The 13,670-nt window shown below is 49.8% G+C and overlaps 1 protein-coding gene across 1 annotated transcript in view; it reads right to left on the bottom strand.

The window, feature by feature from the left end:
- VPS53 (VPS53 subunit of GARP complex) overlaps nt 1–13,670 on the bottom strand; it is a 132,526-nt gene that overhangs the window by 91,565 nt on the left and 27,291 nt on the right. Inside the window, exon 5 of the mRNA XM_075561244.1 lies at nt 621–707. Coding sequence (XP_075417359.1) covers nt 621–707 — 87 coding nt within the window. The remainder of the gene's footprint in view (nt 1–620; nt 708–13,670) is intronic.

Consider the following 13,670-nt stretch of genomic DNA (forward strand, 5'->3'; position numbering starts at 1 on the left):
AGACCAGCAAAACGTACATTAACAACAACAATAATGACTTCCACTCATGGAGCAAGAAGCCTGGTGGCAATGTGGGTGAGACGTTGAGCAGCTAGCCTCAAGGCTGGCAGTTCAAACCCACGAGCTACTCCAAGCAAGTGGCTGTCTGCTCCCATAAAGATTTACAGTCTCGGAAACCACAGAACGGGAAGGAGCGGCTCACTCTGGGCTGGCTGAGGGTCCTGCTGAGCGTGCAGCTAGAGAAGGTCCTGCAAACCTTACACGTGTGCATGCCCTCCCAGAGGCAGCACCAGCTTCACCTGACTCCCACGTACAGTGTGCGCATGGCACGAGACATGTGACAGCAAGAAAGCGACACCAAGGAAGCCCAAGTGACCAGCAAACTACCGGGGGAAAAGGAGAAAAAGGAAACGTTTCCTGTTCAAGAGCTGGGCTGGGAAGGTCAGGCGGCAGGGGCGGTGAGTCACTGTGCGTCTAGTAACCCCTCCTGAACCCATCTGGAACGTTACCCCGGGTGCTGACCGGGGAGGCGCAGGGAAAAGCCCACTCATCGGCCCAATGGGACACAGGCCAGCCAGCTCCCTTGGCGGGCACCGGACAAGTTAGAGACCTCAGCTCACCATTTGCTCTGACTTTTCTGCTTTGTCTTTGATATCTTTGATCTTGCCGAAGAGTTGCTGGATGGCTTTCTGGGCCTCTTCAAGTGCCTGCGGTCGGAGAGAGGAGCGAGAGAATGAAGAGCCAATGCAAACACAGCATCCGCCGTTCGTTATTCCACAATAGCCAACCCCAGGCTCCAGAGAATGGCATTATCACAACAGCTGTTACTGTATGAAGTCGACACGGCATCAGGAGACAGGCAAACAGGCAGGGCTCTACCTGGCTTGCACCATGATGTTTCCATTTGAAAATGAAGCCCCCTCCCTCTAGCTCAGAGATGTTACTGATGACAAATGCACAAGCTGTGCAGGCGGGCGTGTGTGCGCGGGCGTGTGCGCGCACTTTGACCTCCCAGGGCTGGAGAGTGCAGGAGGGGCTCTGCATCCGAGGTGGGGAAGCACTGAATTTTAGAAGACCCACATGACTGTGCTGTTCAAAACTTCTGGGTCCTGCAAACTTGTGGCAAACCTTCGAGAGATTTCTAGTACTCCACTTGCTAACCAATAAAAGGTCGCTTGAAAGGGACACTTAAAGCTAATGGCCAGCCAGATGTCCCCGGTCCTAAAAACCTGCAAAGATGCACATTGTGAGTATTAGAACCCACGGCAGCTTTTGTGAGCAGAAGCAGGAACCAGGGGGAGTTTTGAGGACACCACAGCCACACAGGTGAACACACGTTGGTGGGAAAGATGCTGCTTGCTCCCAAAAGGCTCACACTTCCTTTCCTCCAAAGCACGTCCTTTACCTGGGGCTTAGGAGGGGCTCATCCTAAGGGAAGAGCATCCTGGTGGTGCAGCGGTTAAGTGTTTGGCAAACTGGAAGGTCAGCGGGTTGAGCCCACCAACCGCTCCACAGAAGATGGAGCATCTACTCCCATGAAGATTTACAGTTGCGGAAATCCTATGGGGCGGCACTACTCTGCCCTACAGGGTCACTAAGAATTGGAACTAACTCAACTGCAGGGGCTTTGGGTGAGGACTGTGTCCAGTTGCTGTCATGCTGATGCCTCCTCCCAGCGCCCCGGATATCTCGGGGTAGAAGCGTGCTCCGTAGGGTTTCCCACGGCTGCTGTCCCAGACACACAGCACTGGCACTTTCTTTAGTCTGTGTGGACCAAAACCTCCCACTTTGCCCTCCGCAGCCTTTGTGTCAGCCATTTGCACCACACAGGCACCCCAGGCCCTTCATAAATGTAATGCTGAGGCCAAAGCCCCCTCAAGGTGTGTGTGGCCATCTTCACCTCCATGGGAGGGGGAGGACCACAAGCCTCCCCAGGAGAATGCTGTCAGAGAAAGGGGAAAGAACAGTCTGACAGGCTCATCTGAACTCCTGCTTTCAGCTGTACCTGACTGTCAGAGAGCTCACGCTGCCTTTTTACTTAAAAACAAATTGTTTTGACATCCCCTAAAGCAAACTCAGGTTGGTTGCCTCTGCAGGAAATCCTCTCCTTGCTGGAGGCGGGGATTGCTTCCTTTCCCTCTAGACCTCCCCTGGCTGTGGACACTGAGTCTCCTTTCTCATTAGGAGATCCTTGCCGCGGAGAGTGGAGGCGTTGGACATCACGAGTCTCACTTTCAATACGTTAGGGGCGCACAGCATGTGAGATACCAAGCAGAGATACCAAACTAGCCATGGGAGTCGAAAGCTTAGAAAAGAGGTGAGAACTAGAGATGTAAATTTAGAAGCCATCAGCTTATTGGTGATATTTCCATCTCCAGGCAGGGAGATCTCATCAAGATGTGAGCACAGGCAGAGAACAGAGCTGCACCTTCAGGGAGGAGGGGGAGCACGTGGGAAATTCAAGTCACAGTCGGTCAGGGCATCAGCAGAGAACTTGATGACGGGAAGCCGCTCTGACACAAGCAGCTCCAGGGGAGCCGAGATGATGGACATGATGAGGTGGTGAGGTGATGATGTGGAGACAGCAAGAGTAGGGCAGGGATCCAAGCACCAGCCCACAGGCCGATCCCATCTGCCACCTGTTTGTGTAAATAGCCGTTTTCTTGGAGCACAGCCACACGTTCACTGATCTTACAAACCATCCATGGCTGGTGGCACCATTCAAGGGCAGAGATGAGCAGTGGCAACAGAACCTGTTGGCTGGAAAGTCTACAGTATTTACTATCGGCCCTTAACAAAAAGATTTCTATTCTATGGTCTAGGCCGTTCCTCTGAGACGAGAAAAGATGATGTGGATCACGTGTGTATTTTTAATGAGGCAGTGAGAGGTCAAGGAAGGGATCTTTAAAGCCGAGAGCTGCGTGGGCTTGTCTGTTGTGGAAATGGGGAGAAGATCATTGGAAAGAGGGAGCGGAGGCAATGGAAGGATCACAGCAGAAGTCTTCATCTTCCCGCATTGCTCAGTGTGGATTAGCCCTCGCGCAAGGTGGTGTCCTTTCACCACGATTCTCCCACCTGTGTGTGGGAACTAACCCAAGACGCTGACTCCATGCAGAGGACTTGGCGTCGGGACTGGAAGAAGGCTCGGGAACCACCTGTGGGGTGCAGGCGGCCCAACCAACGCAGGAGAGCTTGAAGACGGAAGCCTTCCGCATTAGAGCCCCAGGTCAAGAAAGCAGAAAGGGCGAGGATTGGACCAATAAGCAACAGCGTGGTAAATGGGGAAAATATTAAAGTGGTCCAGGATTTCGTTTCCCTGGATTCTCAATCAACACCTAAGAAAGCATCAAACAGTCCAGAAAGTCAACAAAGTATTACACTGACCAGATGTGCTGCACAAGCCCTCTTGACAGGGCGAAAAAGCAAAGCCCCACGCCATGTACCTATCTCCAGTCAGTGGACCGTGAGCACTGAACAAAGAAGACTGAATTAGAATTCAAGCATTTGAGTTATAATGTTGGTAAAAAATACTGAATATACCATGGACTATCAGAAGCATAAACAAATCTGTGTTGAAAGAACTCTTAGCCAGGTCCTTAGAAGGAAGGATAAGGACACGTAATTACGTTTGCTGGTATTTTAATAGCTTCATTGTCAGATATACTTCACATCCCATACAGTTTAATCATTGAACCATATTAAAAAAGATTTGTGCCATCACCGCCACAGTCAATGTCCGAGTATTTTCTTCTTGTGCCGTTGTTGTCAGCCCCCCATATCTCCCCATCCATTAAGGACTTTGAACACCTGATCAGGAGATACCAGTCTCTAAAGGACATCATGCCTGGTAAAGCAGGAGGCCAGCACATGCACGTGCCCATGCGCGTGCGCACACACGGAAAACCCTCAACATGGTAGACTGACACTTCAACAATCATTCAAACGGAGCAAAGACGGTGTGGATGGCGCAGGGCCAGGTCGTGTTGCATTCCACTGGACATATGTAAGATCACCAAGAAGCAGAGCTGCCCTCGTGGCACCTAACGACAGCAGCAGGGCTTCGAAGTGTCCTTTAGACAGTGATCAAGGGCACGGATGGCGTTCCTGCAGCTCCTACAGCAAAGTCAATCATCTGTTCTGGTTTTGCCGCTGGGTGACTGCCATCTCAGTACAATTATTAATCGACCTCTTGCTCTTAAAAGGTGATAAACCTAGGGCCAAGTGACCTATAGCACCTTGACAAAGCTAGTACTTGCCAGCTGGTTACAAACGTCACAGGCCCTTTGCCGAAGAGCAGTCGTGTTACGATCCCTGTTCACATGAGGTGGGTGGACACCCATGGTTTTGCTGACCTTAGGAGCAAGGACAAGACAGCGGCTCAAATCACAGCACCACACTTTATGTGCCAGAGTTCTGTTTGGCAACTGTGGAGCCAAGACACTGCAAAGGGCCAATGAAGTCTAAACCCACTGGAACCTCCTAAAAATGCCTGGTCATGGCGTCATCGGGGCCACAGAGGTATCTGCCAGCCTCTGACAGACAGATATCACTGGCAAGGGTGAACCCTTGTGGGCACAACATACATGCAGATCAATGAGTGACATGCTGATAGGATCAAGTCAGCTCCAACTCACAGGGACCTATGTCCAACAGAACAAAACGGTGCTCCATCCTGCACCAACTCCAAGATCTGTGATATGTCTTGGGCCCACTATTTAAGACTACTGTATCAATCTGTCATTATATCCACCCTCTGGTAGCCAACTACTCCCAAATACATGGTCTCCAGCTAAGGCAGGCGAGAAGGGCCAATTGTATACTCAGACTTCAGAGAACAGGTCTCTATCCCAGTACCTACCAGGGCCGCCTGTGCTGAAGTACCACTTTCTTCCTTCCAGCAACCAAATAAGGCTCGTGCCGTCTTCTACTCCACAGTCGTAAAGACAGACGCACCATCTGCTAAGTGTTAGAATGTTTCCCCCAACCAGCCTGGAATATGTTTGCTTGTTATAAAAATGTAAGACAGCTAAGGAAATTTAATCTAACTCACTTTTCCAGAGTCACAAAGACTCTTCTGAAGCATTCCCTGCATCAGGCAAGCCCATTCTTAGCATACTCTAACACCTGACCCCTAACCTCCAACAATCAACTTAGCAGGAAGAGGGGCTCTGGGGAACAACGGACTCACAGGGACTATATACAAAAGGTTAAGATTTGCTTGGTTTAGGAAAACTACGAAAATCTACTTGTGACCTGACTAATCAAAAATGAACTGAAAGTCCTAGCACTGTTCCTAGACATGCTTGAAAAGCAACCGTGTCCAAGCGGTATGTGGATTGAAACAGAATGGACTGCCCCCAAATGGCAGCTTTCTGTCTCCCCGAAGGGGCGTGGCGAAGGCCCGTGCGTTAACAGCAATCTTGCAGTGTCATCTAGAAACGCAACCCGTGTCACTGGGCGATGCCAAGCAACTCACTGGGCTAGCCCAGAAGACTAATGACACACTCTCGGGACCTCTTTGCATCGTGAACTCCAACTGTTCTCCTCCATTTCCCTGGCCTCCAGAAGGCGACTGTGGACAGGTCAGCAAAACCACACTCAGTCAGGTCTTGTGAGGAGAAGCCAAGCCGCACAGAAGCTAAGTAGACTCCATTGCTTTCTTCTTCTTCTTTGCCAGCGCTGTGCGCGCCACCTGTGTACATGATGGAGATGCTTTGAGAAATAAACTTCCCCTCTGGCTCTTCGGATGCAGCTAACTTTGCAGGTTGCAAAAGCGAAGAATGTCATAGCCTTTATCTTGGGAGTCCCAAAGGGAGCCTTTAGGAGATTTTACACTAAGATTCCACCTACTGTCATTGCAAGAAGGAGAAAGAGGTGTTTCGTTTTCAGAACTGGTGTGGCTTTCTATGCTTCTTGGAAGCAATAAAGTGTTACCATTCCAGTTTCCTGGGAAGAAAGTAAGATTCTTTCACAGCTCTGCTATCATTTCTGTTCTCCAACTTCACACGTCTCCTGGTTCCCTTCCTGTTTTGGGGAAAACAGGGTATTTTATTAGGGAAAAGCAAGGGTGTTGGCACCAGCAAACTGAGACTGGAATCACAGTTAACCACTTAACCACTAGGAAGCACAGTTTCCTATCACTTCTAAAACAGGACTGCCGCCATGACCTCGAAGCCTGTTTCCCAGGCAGAAGACCTGGTTCTGCAGTGAGCATCCCTGGAGGCATTCACTATGTACTCCTCCTCCTCCTTTGGGAGGCAGACTGTCCCCCAAGCATCTTCTGCTAACCCAGAAGAGGACAGGTCCAAGCTGGGCCAATCAGAGTTACCCTGTAAATTTCTGGAGCTAAAATTGGGGAAGAACATTCCTGTTTCTTGGGGGTGATAATCCCAGGAGATCAGACAGAATCAGAGAGCAGCAACACCCACAGATCAGGGGGGGGGGAAGGCTGCCCTGCCGGTAGATGTGACAAAGTCAACCCACAAGAAATCACAGACAGAACCACATTGAGGACGATTCCACTCCTGACTTCAAATGCTTCACAAGCCCACTAAACCCTACTCTTCCCAGAGCCTGATGACTCAACTCCTCCATCACAAGAAGATACTACAGTAAACCAGAACCCAAACCCAGTGCCATCAAGCCAACTCCACCTCATAGCGACCCTGTTGGACAGAGCAGCAGATCTCGACAGGAGCAGACAGCCTCATCTTTCTCCTGCACAACCGACCGTGCAGTCAGCAACCCAACACTCGCCCACTACACTGCCAGGGCCTCCTTCAAGACACAGGGTGCCCTTCACCAAAACTCCCCACCCCCGCCCTATGCCAGTTTGGACTGGAATGTCATCTTTTGTGACCATGAGACAACACAACTACTGGTATACAAAGACCCAGCTCATAGAAGGGGCTCACATAAGGGACAACTGTTAATACGAGGGCAGAAGGCTTCAAAAAGTTGGTGGAAAAAAATCCATGACCTTCCATTCCATTTTCCCATGAACTTTATTAAGTTGCTTCATATTGCTACCAGGGTTCCAGGTCATACATGCACTGTTTTATTCCAAACAAACACGTTTAAACATGTCTCTGCCAGCAGTGTGTGACTGTGGACAGGGTCTCTCATGAACACACTTATCTCCATCTCCTTAAGGTGCCTTCGGAACAAGAATAGGGCCCTAAAGGAAGAGCTGCTGTTGCTTCTGTCTCTTAAGCAAGAGCGAAGCTAATGAAGCAGACTATACAGAGCAACTTACAGCCAGAGACGAGTCTTGGTTTCCCAGTATGATCCCAAGAAGGCAACGTCCACTCAGAGCAGTGACTTCCAAGGGGACATGCTAGGTCGGTTAACTTCACGGTAGAGAGGTCAGCGCAGAAAGTCGCAGTGCCTGTTTCTGGGAATTCCAAAGGCGTCATCTTGATAGGTTTCCTCAAAGGACACAGGGCTGTCATGGGTTCTTACATGAAGGAGTGGTCGGAGAACTGAAAACTGCCTTGGTGAGAAAATGGACGGGCAAGTGGCGCTGAGCAACTTCTTTCTGTCACGCCAATGCACCCGCTCGGCACTATTGGAGGGTAGCAAGGGTGTCCCAGAGATGTTCCCTGGGGAGCCTTGTCCCACTCTCCCTGTAGCCCCGATCTTGTTCTTTCAAACTTCTGTGTCCTCCCCGCACTGAGAAACATTTATAAAGACCACCATTGAGTGCGTGAAGGAAGCCAAAACTGCTGTTTGGATGTGGTATGACTCAAAGCCTACAGAACTCTTCAGCGCAGAGCTGTTCTTGCTGTCAGGGGCCGTCTAGCCAGTTCTGACTCACAGCCACCCAATGCACACAGAATGATGTGCCACACGGTCCTGTGCCACCCTCACAATGGCCGTTTTGTTTGAGCCCATGGTTGCAGCCACTCTACCAAACGTGATGTCTTTTCCCTGACGACATGCCCACAGTAGATGAGTCAAAGCCCCATGGTGCTCATGTCTAAGGAGCATTCTGGCTGCACTTATTTCAAGGCAGACTTGCTTGGCATCGAGCCGATAGAGTAGAAGCACCCGTGAACTGCCAAGGCTGTAGAGAGGTGGGGGATCAATGACACGAGTGCCCAGACCTAGAGGGGGCTGTGTTAAGAAGCAAGCACTCAAAAATGAAGGAACCAAGGGCTTCTCATTTTATTTATTAAGGTTTCTAAGCCTTTATAGCATTACTTTTTGGGTTCTTGCTTTTCATTTTGTACTGTGTTCTAGATGAAAGTTTGCAGAGCACGTTAGTTTACCACTGGACAGTTAGTACATCCAGCGTCCATGCAGTCAGCTGCATTCCTCACAATGCGTCCCCACGTCCTGTCCTCTCGGTGTCTCCCTGCCTGTCTCCTCCCATGTCCTCCTGGCGTCCCCACGTCCTGTCCTCTCAGTGTCTCCCTGCCTGCCTCCTCCCATGTCCTCCTGGCGTCCCCACGTCCTGTCCTCTCAGTGTCTCCCTGCCTGCCTCACCTTTAAGTCTGGGCAGATGTACTCCTTTTGAGTTCCTATCATGGATCATTCTGGGGCACAAGTTTCTCGGGATAGGAGTGCATATTTTACTGGCCCGCTCTATTATTTGGCTGAAAGGTGGTCCCCGGGCATGGCTAAAGTTCCAAGTCTGAAAGGTGTGCTGGGTGGTACTCTCAGGGGTTCCTCCAGTCTTGGCCACACTAGTCTTTTTTTGTGAATTAAGATTTTGTTCTCCCCCCACTAGGCTTTTCTTCCACTCTGTCTGGGACCCTCCCTTGTGAAGCCAGGAAGAGCAGTCAGTCGTGGTGGGTGAGCACCACCTAGCTCTTATGTGTGCAGGATGGGACTCATGTGGTCCTCTGGGATAAACACTCAAGTCTCCGGTCTCCTGCATTCTCCTGACAGCGATACTTCACCTACCCTTGTGCTGTCCCTAAATCTCACAGGCAATGTGTGGACCCTCTTTCACAACAGTGTTTCCCAAAGTGGGCAGCATCGCCCCACCCTGCAGGGTGCTGGAACAATCGAGGGGGAGGGGGGTGCAAAAGCAGAGCCCTCTCCTTCACCCTGGATTATGAGCTATAGTAGAAAGGTTTTTAATTGCCAGGAAGACACTGGGTAACTTTTTTGCTGAAAGGGGGCAGTAGGCCAAAACCGTCTGGGAGCCTCTGTTTCAGGGTTTCAGTATCTGCAGGCATGGTTGAAGAATGGCTTGTGGACCAGGAAAGTATGCTGAAAATAGGGCATTTTCCAAAACAAAGAATGAGTCTACATCTTTTGTTCATTCCTCCGGGAAAAAGTGAGGGCTACTATTATTAACTCTGCTAGACATGGAGAGTAAACGCTTTGAAGAGCATGTCCTTCAAATGCTTGTAAGAGACATATGTAAGAAATATAACTAAGGGAAGAAGGGGGATAAAGGGTAAACCAATTACAATGATGGACATACAACATCCCCACCCCAACCCCCAGGGAGACAAACAACAGAAACGTGGGTGAAGGGAGGCAGCGGGCAGTGTAAAATATGAATAAAAATAACTTATAAATTATCAAGGCTTCACGAGGGTGGGGGAAAAAAGAGGAGCTGCTATCAAGGGCTCAAGCAGAAAGAAAATATTTTCAAAATGATGATGGCAACATATGTTTAAATGTGCTTGATACAATGGATGTGTGGATTGTTATAAGAGCTGTAAGGGCCCCCAACAAAATGATTTATAAAAAAAGAAAAAGTAAATATAAAAAAGACAAGGCTTTCTGCTCTTGTAAAGAGTTCCAGTCTCAGAAGCCCACAGGGGCTGTTCTACCCTGTCCTATAGGGTCGCTATGAGTTGGCACGGACGTGATGGCAGTGGGTTGGGTTGAGTTTGGTGCAACAGGAGAAAGATGAGACTTTCTACTTCCGTAGCGAGTTACCGTACAGGGTTGCAGGAGTCAGAACTGACTCTGGGGCAGGGAGTTTGGTTGGTGGTTCGCTGCAATACAGAATGAGAGGCGTGAGTAGAGACCAGCCTCTATTAGAGAGCAGAAGCAGTGCTGAAAGCCACTGTGTCTGATGAATCCTAAACAGAGGACCTGGTGACATCGCTGAAGACAGACACCAAGGGTCAAGTAGCCTCTGTGCATGCAAAGTCCCCTCTTTTAATACTACTGGTCACCTGAGTGCCATTGAGAGCTGTTGCTGTGGAAACTGGAGCAGAGGGGCTTTAGGATGCTTGAGCCATAGTACCAGCATGGCCCGTGCCCCCACGGGGAGGCCAAGCAGCAGCAGGGGCTGGAGGACTCTCACAGATACGGTCCCAACGGTCCAGTATTTCCCCACGTGCTTCCCTGCCAGGTCTGGCAGCCCCGGCCAAGTATCGGGTGAGAGTCATCCATGCAGGCACGAGGGCCCCTGTCATCCTTTCTGAAGCTCTGTGCAGAAAAGGACTTTATTTAGAGCACAGGTTTCCTTCCCAGTGTGTGAGCCAAATGAATGCCGAGGGCAACGGGAATCATTCTCACCTTATTTGTTCAAATGCTCTGTTCCATGTAAGTGACTTTTATTTACAACTCTGCAAACCACATCCACTGAACGTGTGAGCTGAGCGGTTCATTTTTATCATTTTTTAGGAGGCAAGCCAGACCCTAGAATCACAAGACAAGACTGGGACCCAAATTCAGCAGTGCCCAAACACGACCAGACATTTGTGTTGTACCGTTCTGCCTGCATTTGTTATCACCCGTAACTGACAACACTGTTTACCCTGAGACAGCTAGGAGTGGGGTGTGCATTCACACCCAGCTTCTGCTGAGGGAACGGAACCCCGGAAGACGCGTGCCTTTACAACAACAACTCCAAATAGCGAGTGAGGGGGAAACGTTCAGGCAGACGTCTCATGTGCTTTTGCTACGTAAAAGGCACACACATGCAGTCCTTGAGGAAATGGGCCACATTTGCACAAACTTCTTGTCCAACTTTAAGAACAACTACGTTCCACAAATAGCCAGGGCTTCCTGGTGCCAAGTTAAAGGTTGCTTATTCCGTTTGAATCCGCCCAAACTTACTATCATTCTCATCTGATTCGCAAGGTACTCTTCATTTTTGGGGAGGTCTTCTTGTGGTGGACGTCCGGAGGTTCTTCCAGCTGGGTTTTTAAAGAAAACTTCTGTGCCTCTTTCTGTTTCCTATGTTCTCTCTGGGGTCCTCTGTGGGCCCTGTACTTTCAGAAGCACAATGTGTAGCCCCCATCTCTCTGTTCACCGCGAGCTCTCCTACTGAAAGGGGCCCAGCTGGTAAGTGAGGCCATGGCCACTGTCACTGCTGAGGCTCCCTTGTAACCAGTTCACTTGGCAGGTCCCACGGCCCGGGGGAAGAGTGGCTCCATTAACATCAGCAGTTCGAACTCACCAGGCGCTCCTCAAACGAAAGATGAGGCTTTCTACGCCCATCACGATTTACAGCCTTGGAAACACCCTGGGGTAGTTCTAGTCTATTCTGTCGGGGTCCCACGAGTCAGCCGGAAAGCTTGGTTTGAGGAGATGTGCTTTTAAACCTGGGCCATCGTTGCAAGAGAAGGTGGTGCAGATGAGTCAGCAGCAGGCTGGCAATGCAAACCGGAGCCCATCACGAGCGAGCCTTGGGCAAGCCTGCTGCTTGAACCTGATCTTCCGTCTGTGAACGGGGACCAACTATGCGGTCCCATCCAGATCTCTGAGGACCAAGTACAGTAACAAAGGCAATGATATTTTGTGAACGCAACACAAGCATATGCATGCTGTAATAAAATTAGAATTTTAAATCAACACAATTCAAAATAAATGTTTTGCAAAAGCAGTTCAAAATGTGTCTCTGCTTACAGTGACTCAAGCAAGAGAGACCCGTTAGCCTTACAAGATGCTCTTCATCCAGAGGTCTAGAGAGCTCCCTGGGAAGGGACACCGCGGCTGCAGCAACGGGCTCAAACAGATGAGCTGTGAGGACGGCGCAGGACTGGACCCGTCTTCAGGCTGTCAGGCTGCTGAGTCAAGTTTAACCTCACAGCACCTCCCACCCCCACCAACCAGTAAGCCCAAAGGAGCCCTGGTGGCGCAGTAGTTAAGGCCTCGATGCTAACTAAAAGGTCGACAGCTCAGAGGAGGACGCTATGGCAGTGGGTTTCCATAAAGTCGGCAGCCGTGGAAACCCTTCAAAGCAGTTCTTCCCTGTCCTACGGGGCCGCACTGAGTCAGAGCTTGAATGGCAAAGGGTTTGGTTTGGGTTTTAAATAACTCCTGGGCTGCCCATATGCCTATGATCCAGTTACCACAGTCTCTACAGATTAGACTCTCCATGTACTCAATTTTTAAAGGTGTATATTCTGCCTTACGAAAAGCTGCACTTGAGTCTAGCTGAAGTGAAGTATCATAGGACTAATAGCAGGTTATCTGCCCCTGGGAACATGTAAAGGTCAGGCGTTTGAGAAGGCAGCAAGGGTGACTAATCGGGTCAGAGATGTAGCAAACACCATTCAATTCTCCTCCTCTGCTTTACAAAAGATAGTACTCGGATCATCAAAATGACTTGACAGTCCGTAGGTCTCCGTAAGAACTATCTGCCGTTTAACTGGAAGCCATTAACACCTTTCCCTTAACATTCCCATTCTGGCCATCACATACACTATTTAGAGCTGAACCCAGCATCTGCCCAGAGATGCCACACGGCAATAAGGAAACACACGCCTGACATTCGAGCTCTCAGCTACACTGCTACAGGACGCCAAGCCAAACAGAATGAATCTCCTCCCAAAGGCAAACTCAGAGTCCAAAACAGAGCACAGAACATTGACCATATTACACACTCCCGAAAATAGGAATTTTCTTCCATTGAAAAGCTGACAGAACCACCACACTGCACGGAATCTGTGCTGTTCTCAATACTGTATTTCCAGGGAATGAAAGAGGGAAAGGAAAAATGAGGTCAGGTTTCAAATTCCCATCCATTGTTTGGGCAGATCCAAAGGGCTTCTTGTCAAGGCTTTGAAACTCAGCAAGCTGTGCCCAGGCAGCAGGGAGACTGGAATATTTCTAACGTGTAACCTTATCCCGGAGATGGAATTTTCCTACCCAAATCACTGACTGCTAGCAGTCCAAAGGAAGAGTGGCTTAAGTTAACTAGTTAACGATGCCTGCCAGTGCTCACACGGGCTCTCGGAGGACCGGTCTGCAGGGGACCAAGTGGACAGCAGCCACTCAAAGGCCAGGCAGGACCCTCGGGCAGTGAATTCGTGTGTAAAGCAGCAGCTGGGGGAAGGGTAAAGTCTGAAAAAGGAGGATGAGAATGAGGAAAACAGGAAGAATCCAATCAATGCCGTTGACTAGTACTGTGGAAACTGCGGAAGTGGAGTGGAGGACGAGGATGAATTATCACCTCATTCAAATTTCCCCTGAACTTTGCGATGGCTCCTACTGTATATAAACACGAAGAACCCGGGGAGCAGCCAGAGGCGTTACGGGGTGATGGACGGCGGTCTCCTCTCTGGGCGCACAGACTAGTTCAAACTTGTGACTGCCTTTAACATGGAAACAAGCAGATGGCAAAAATTACGCTTGACCTTCTTGCTGGGCTCCTGAGGAGTAGCCAATTCATATGGAGATGGTTCCGCAGAATAATAAACCTCAGTGTTCCTTGCTGGCATGCTATTTTTCTAGAACCATTTTTAATTATC

The sequence above is a fragment of the Tenrec ecaudatus genome, chromosome 10 (genome assembly GCF_050624435.1).
Source record: "Tenrec ecaudatus isolate mTenEca1 chromosome 10, mTenEca1.hap1, whole genome shotgun sequence".
Lineage (NCBI taxonomy): Eukaryota > Metazoa > Chordata > Mammalia > Afrosoricida > Tenrecidae > Tenrec > Tenrec ecaudatus.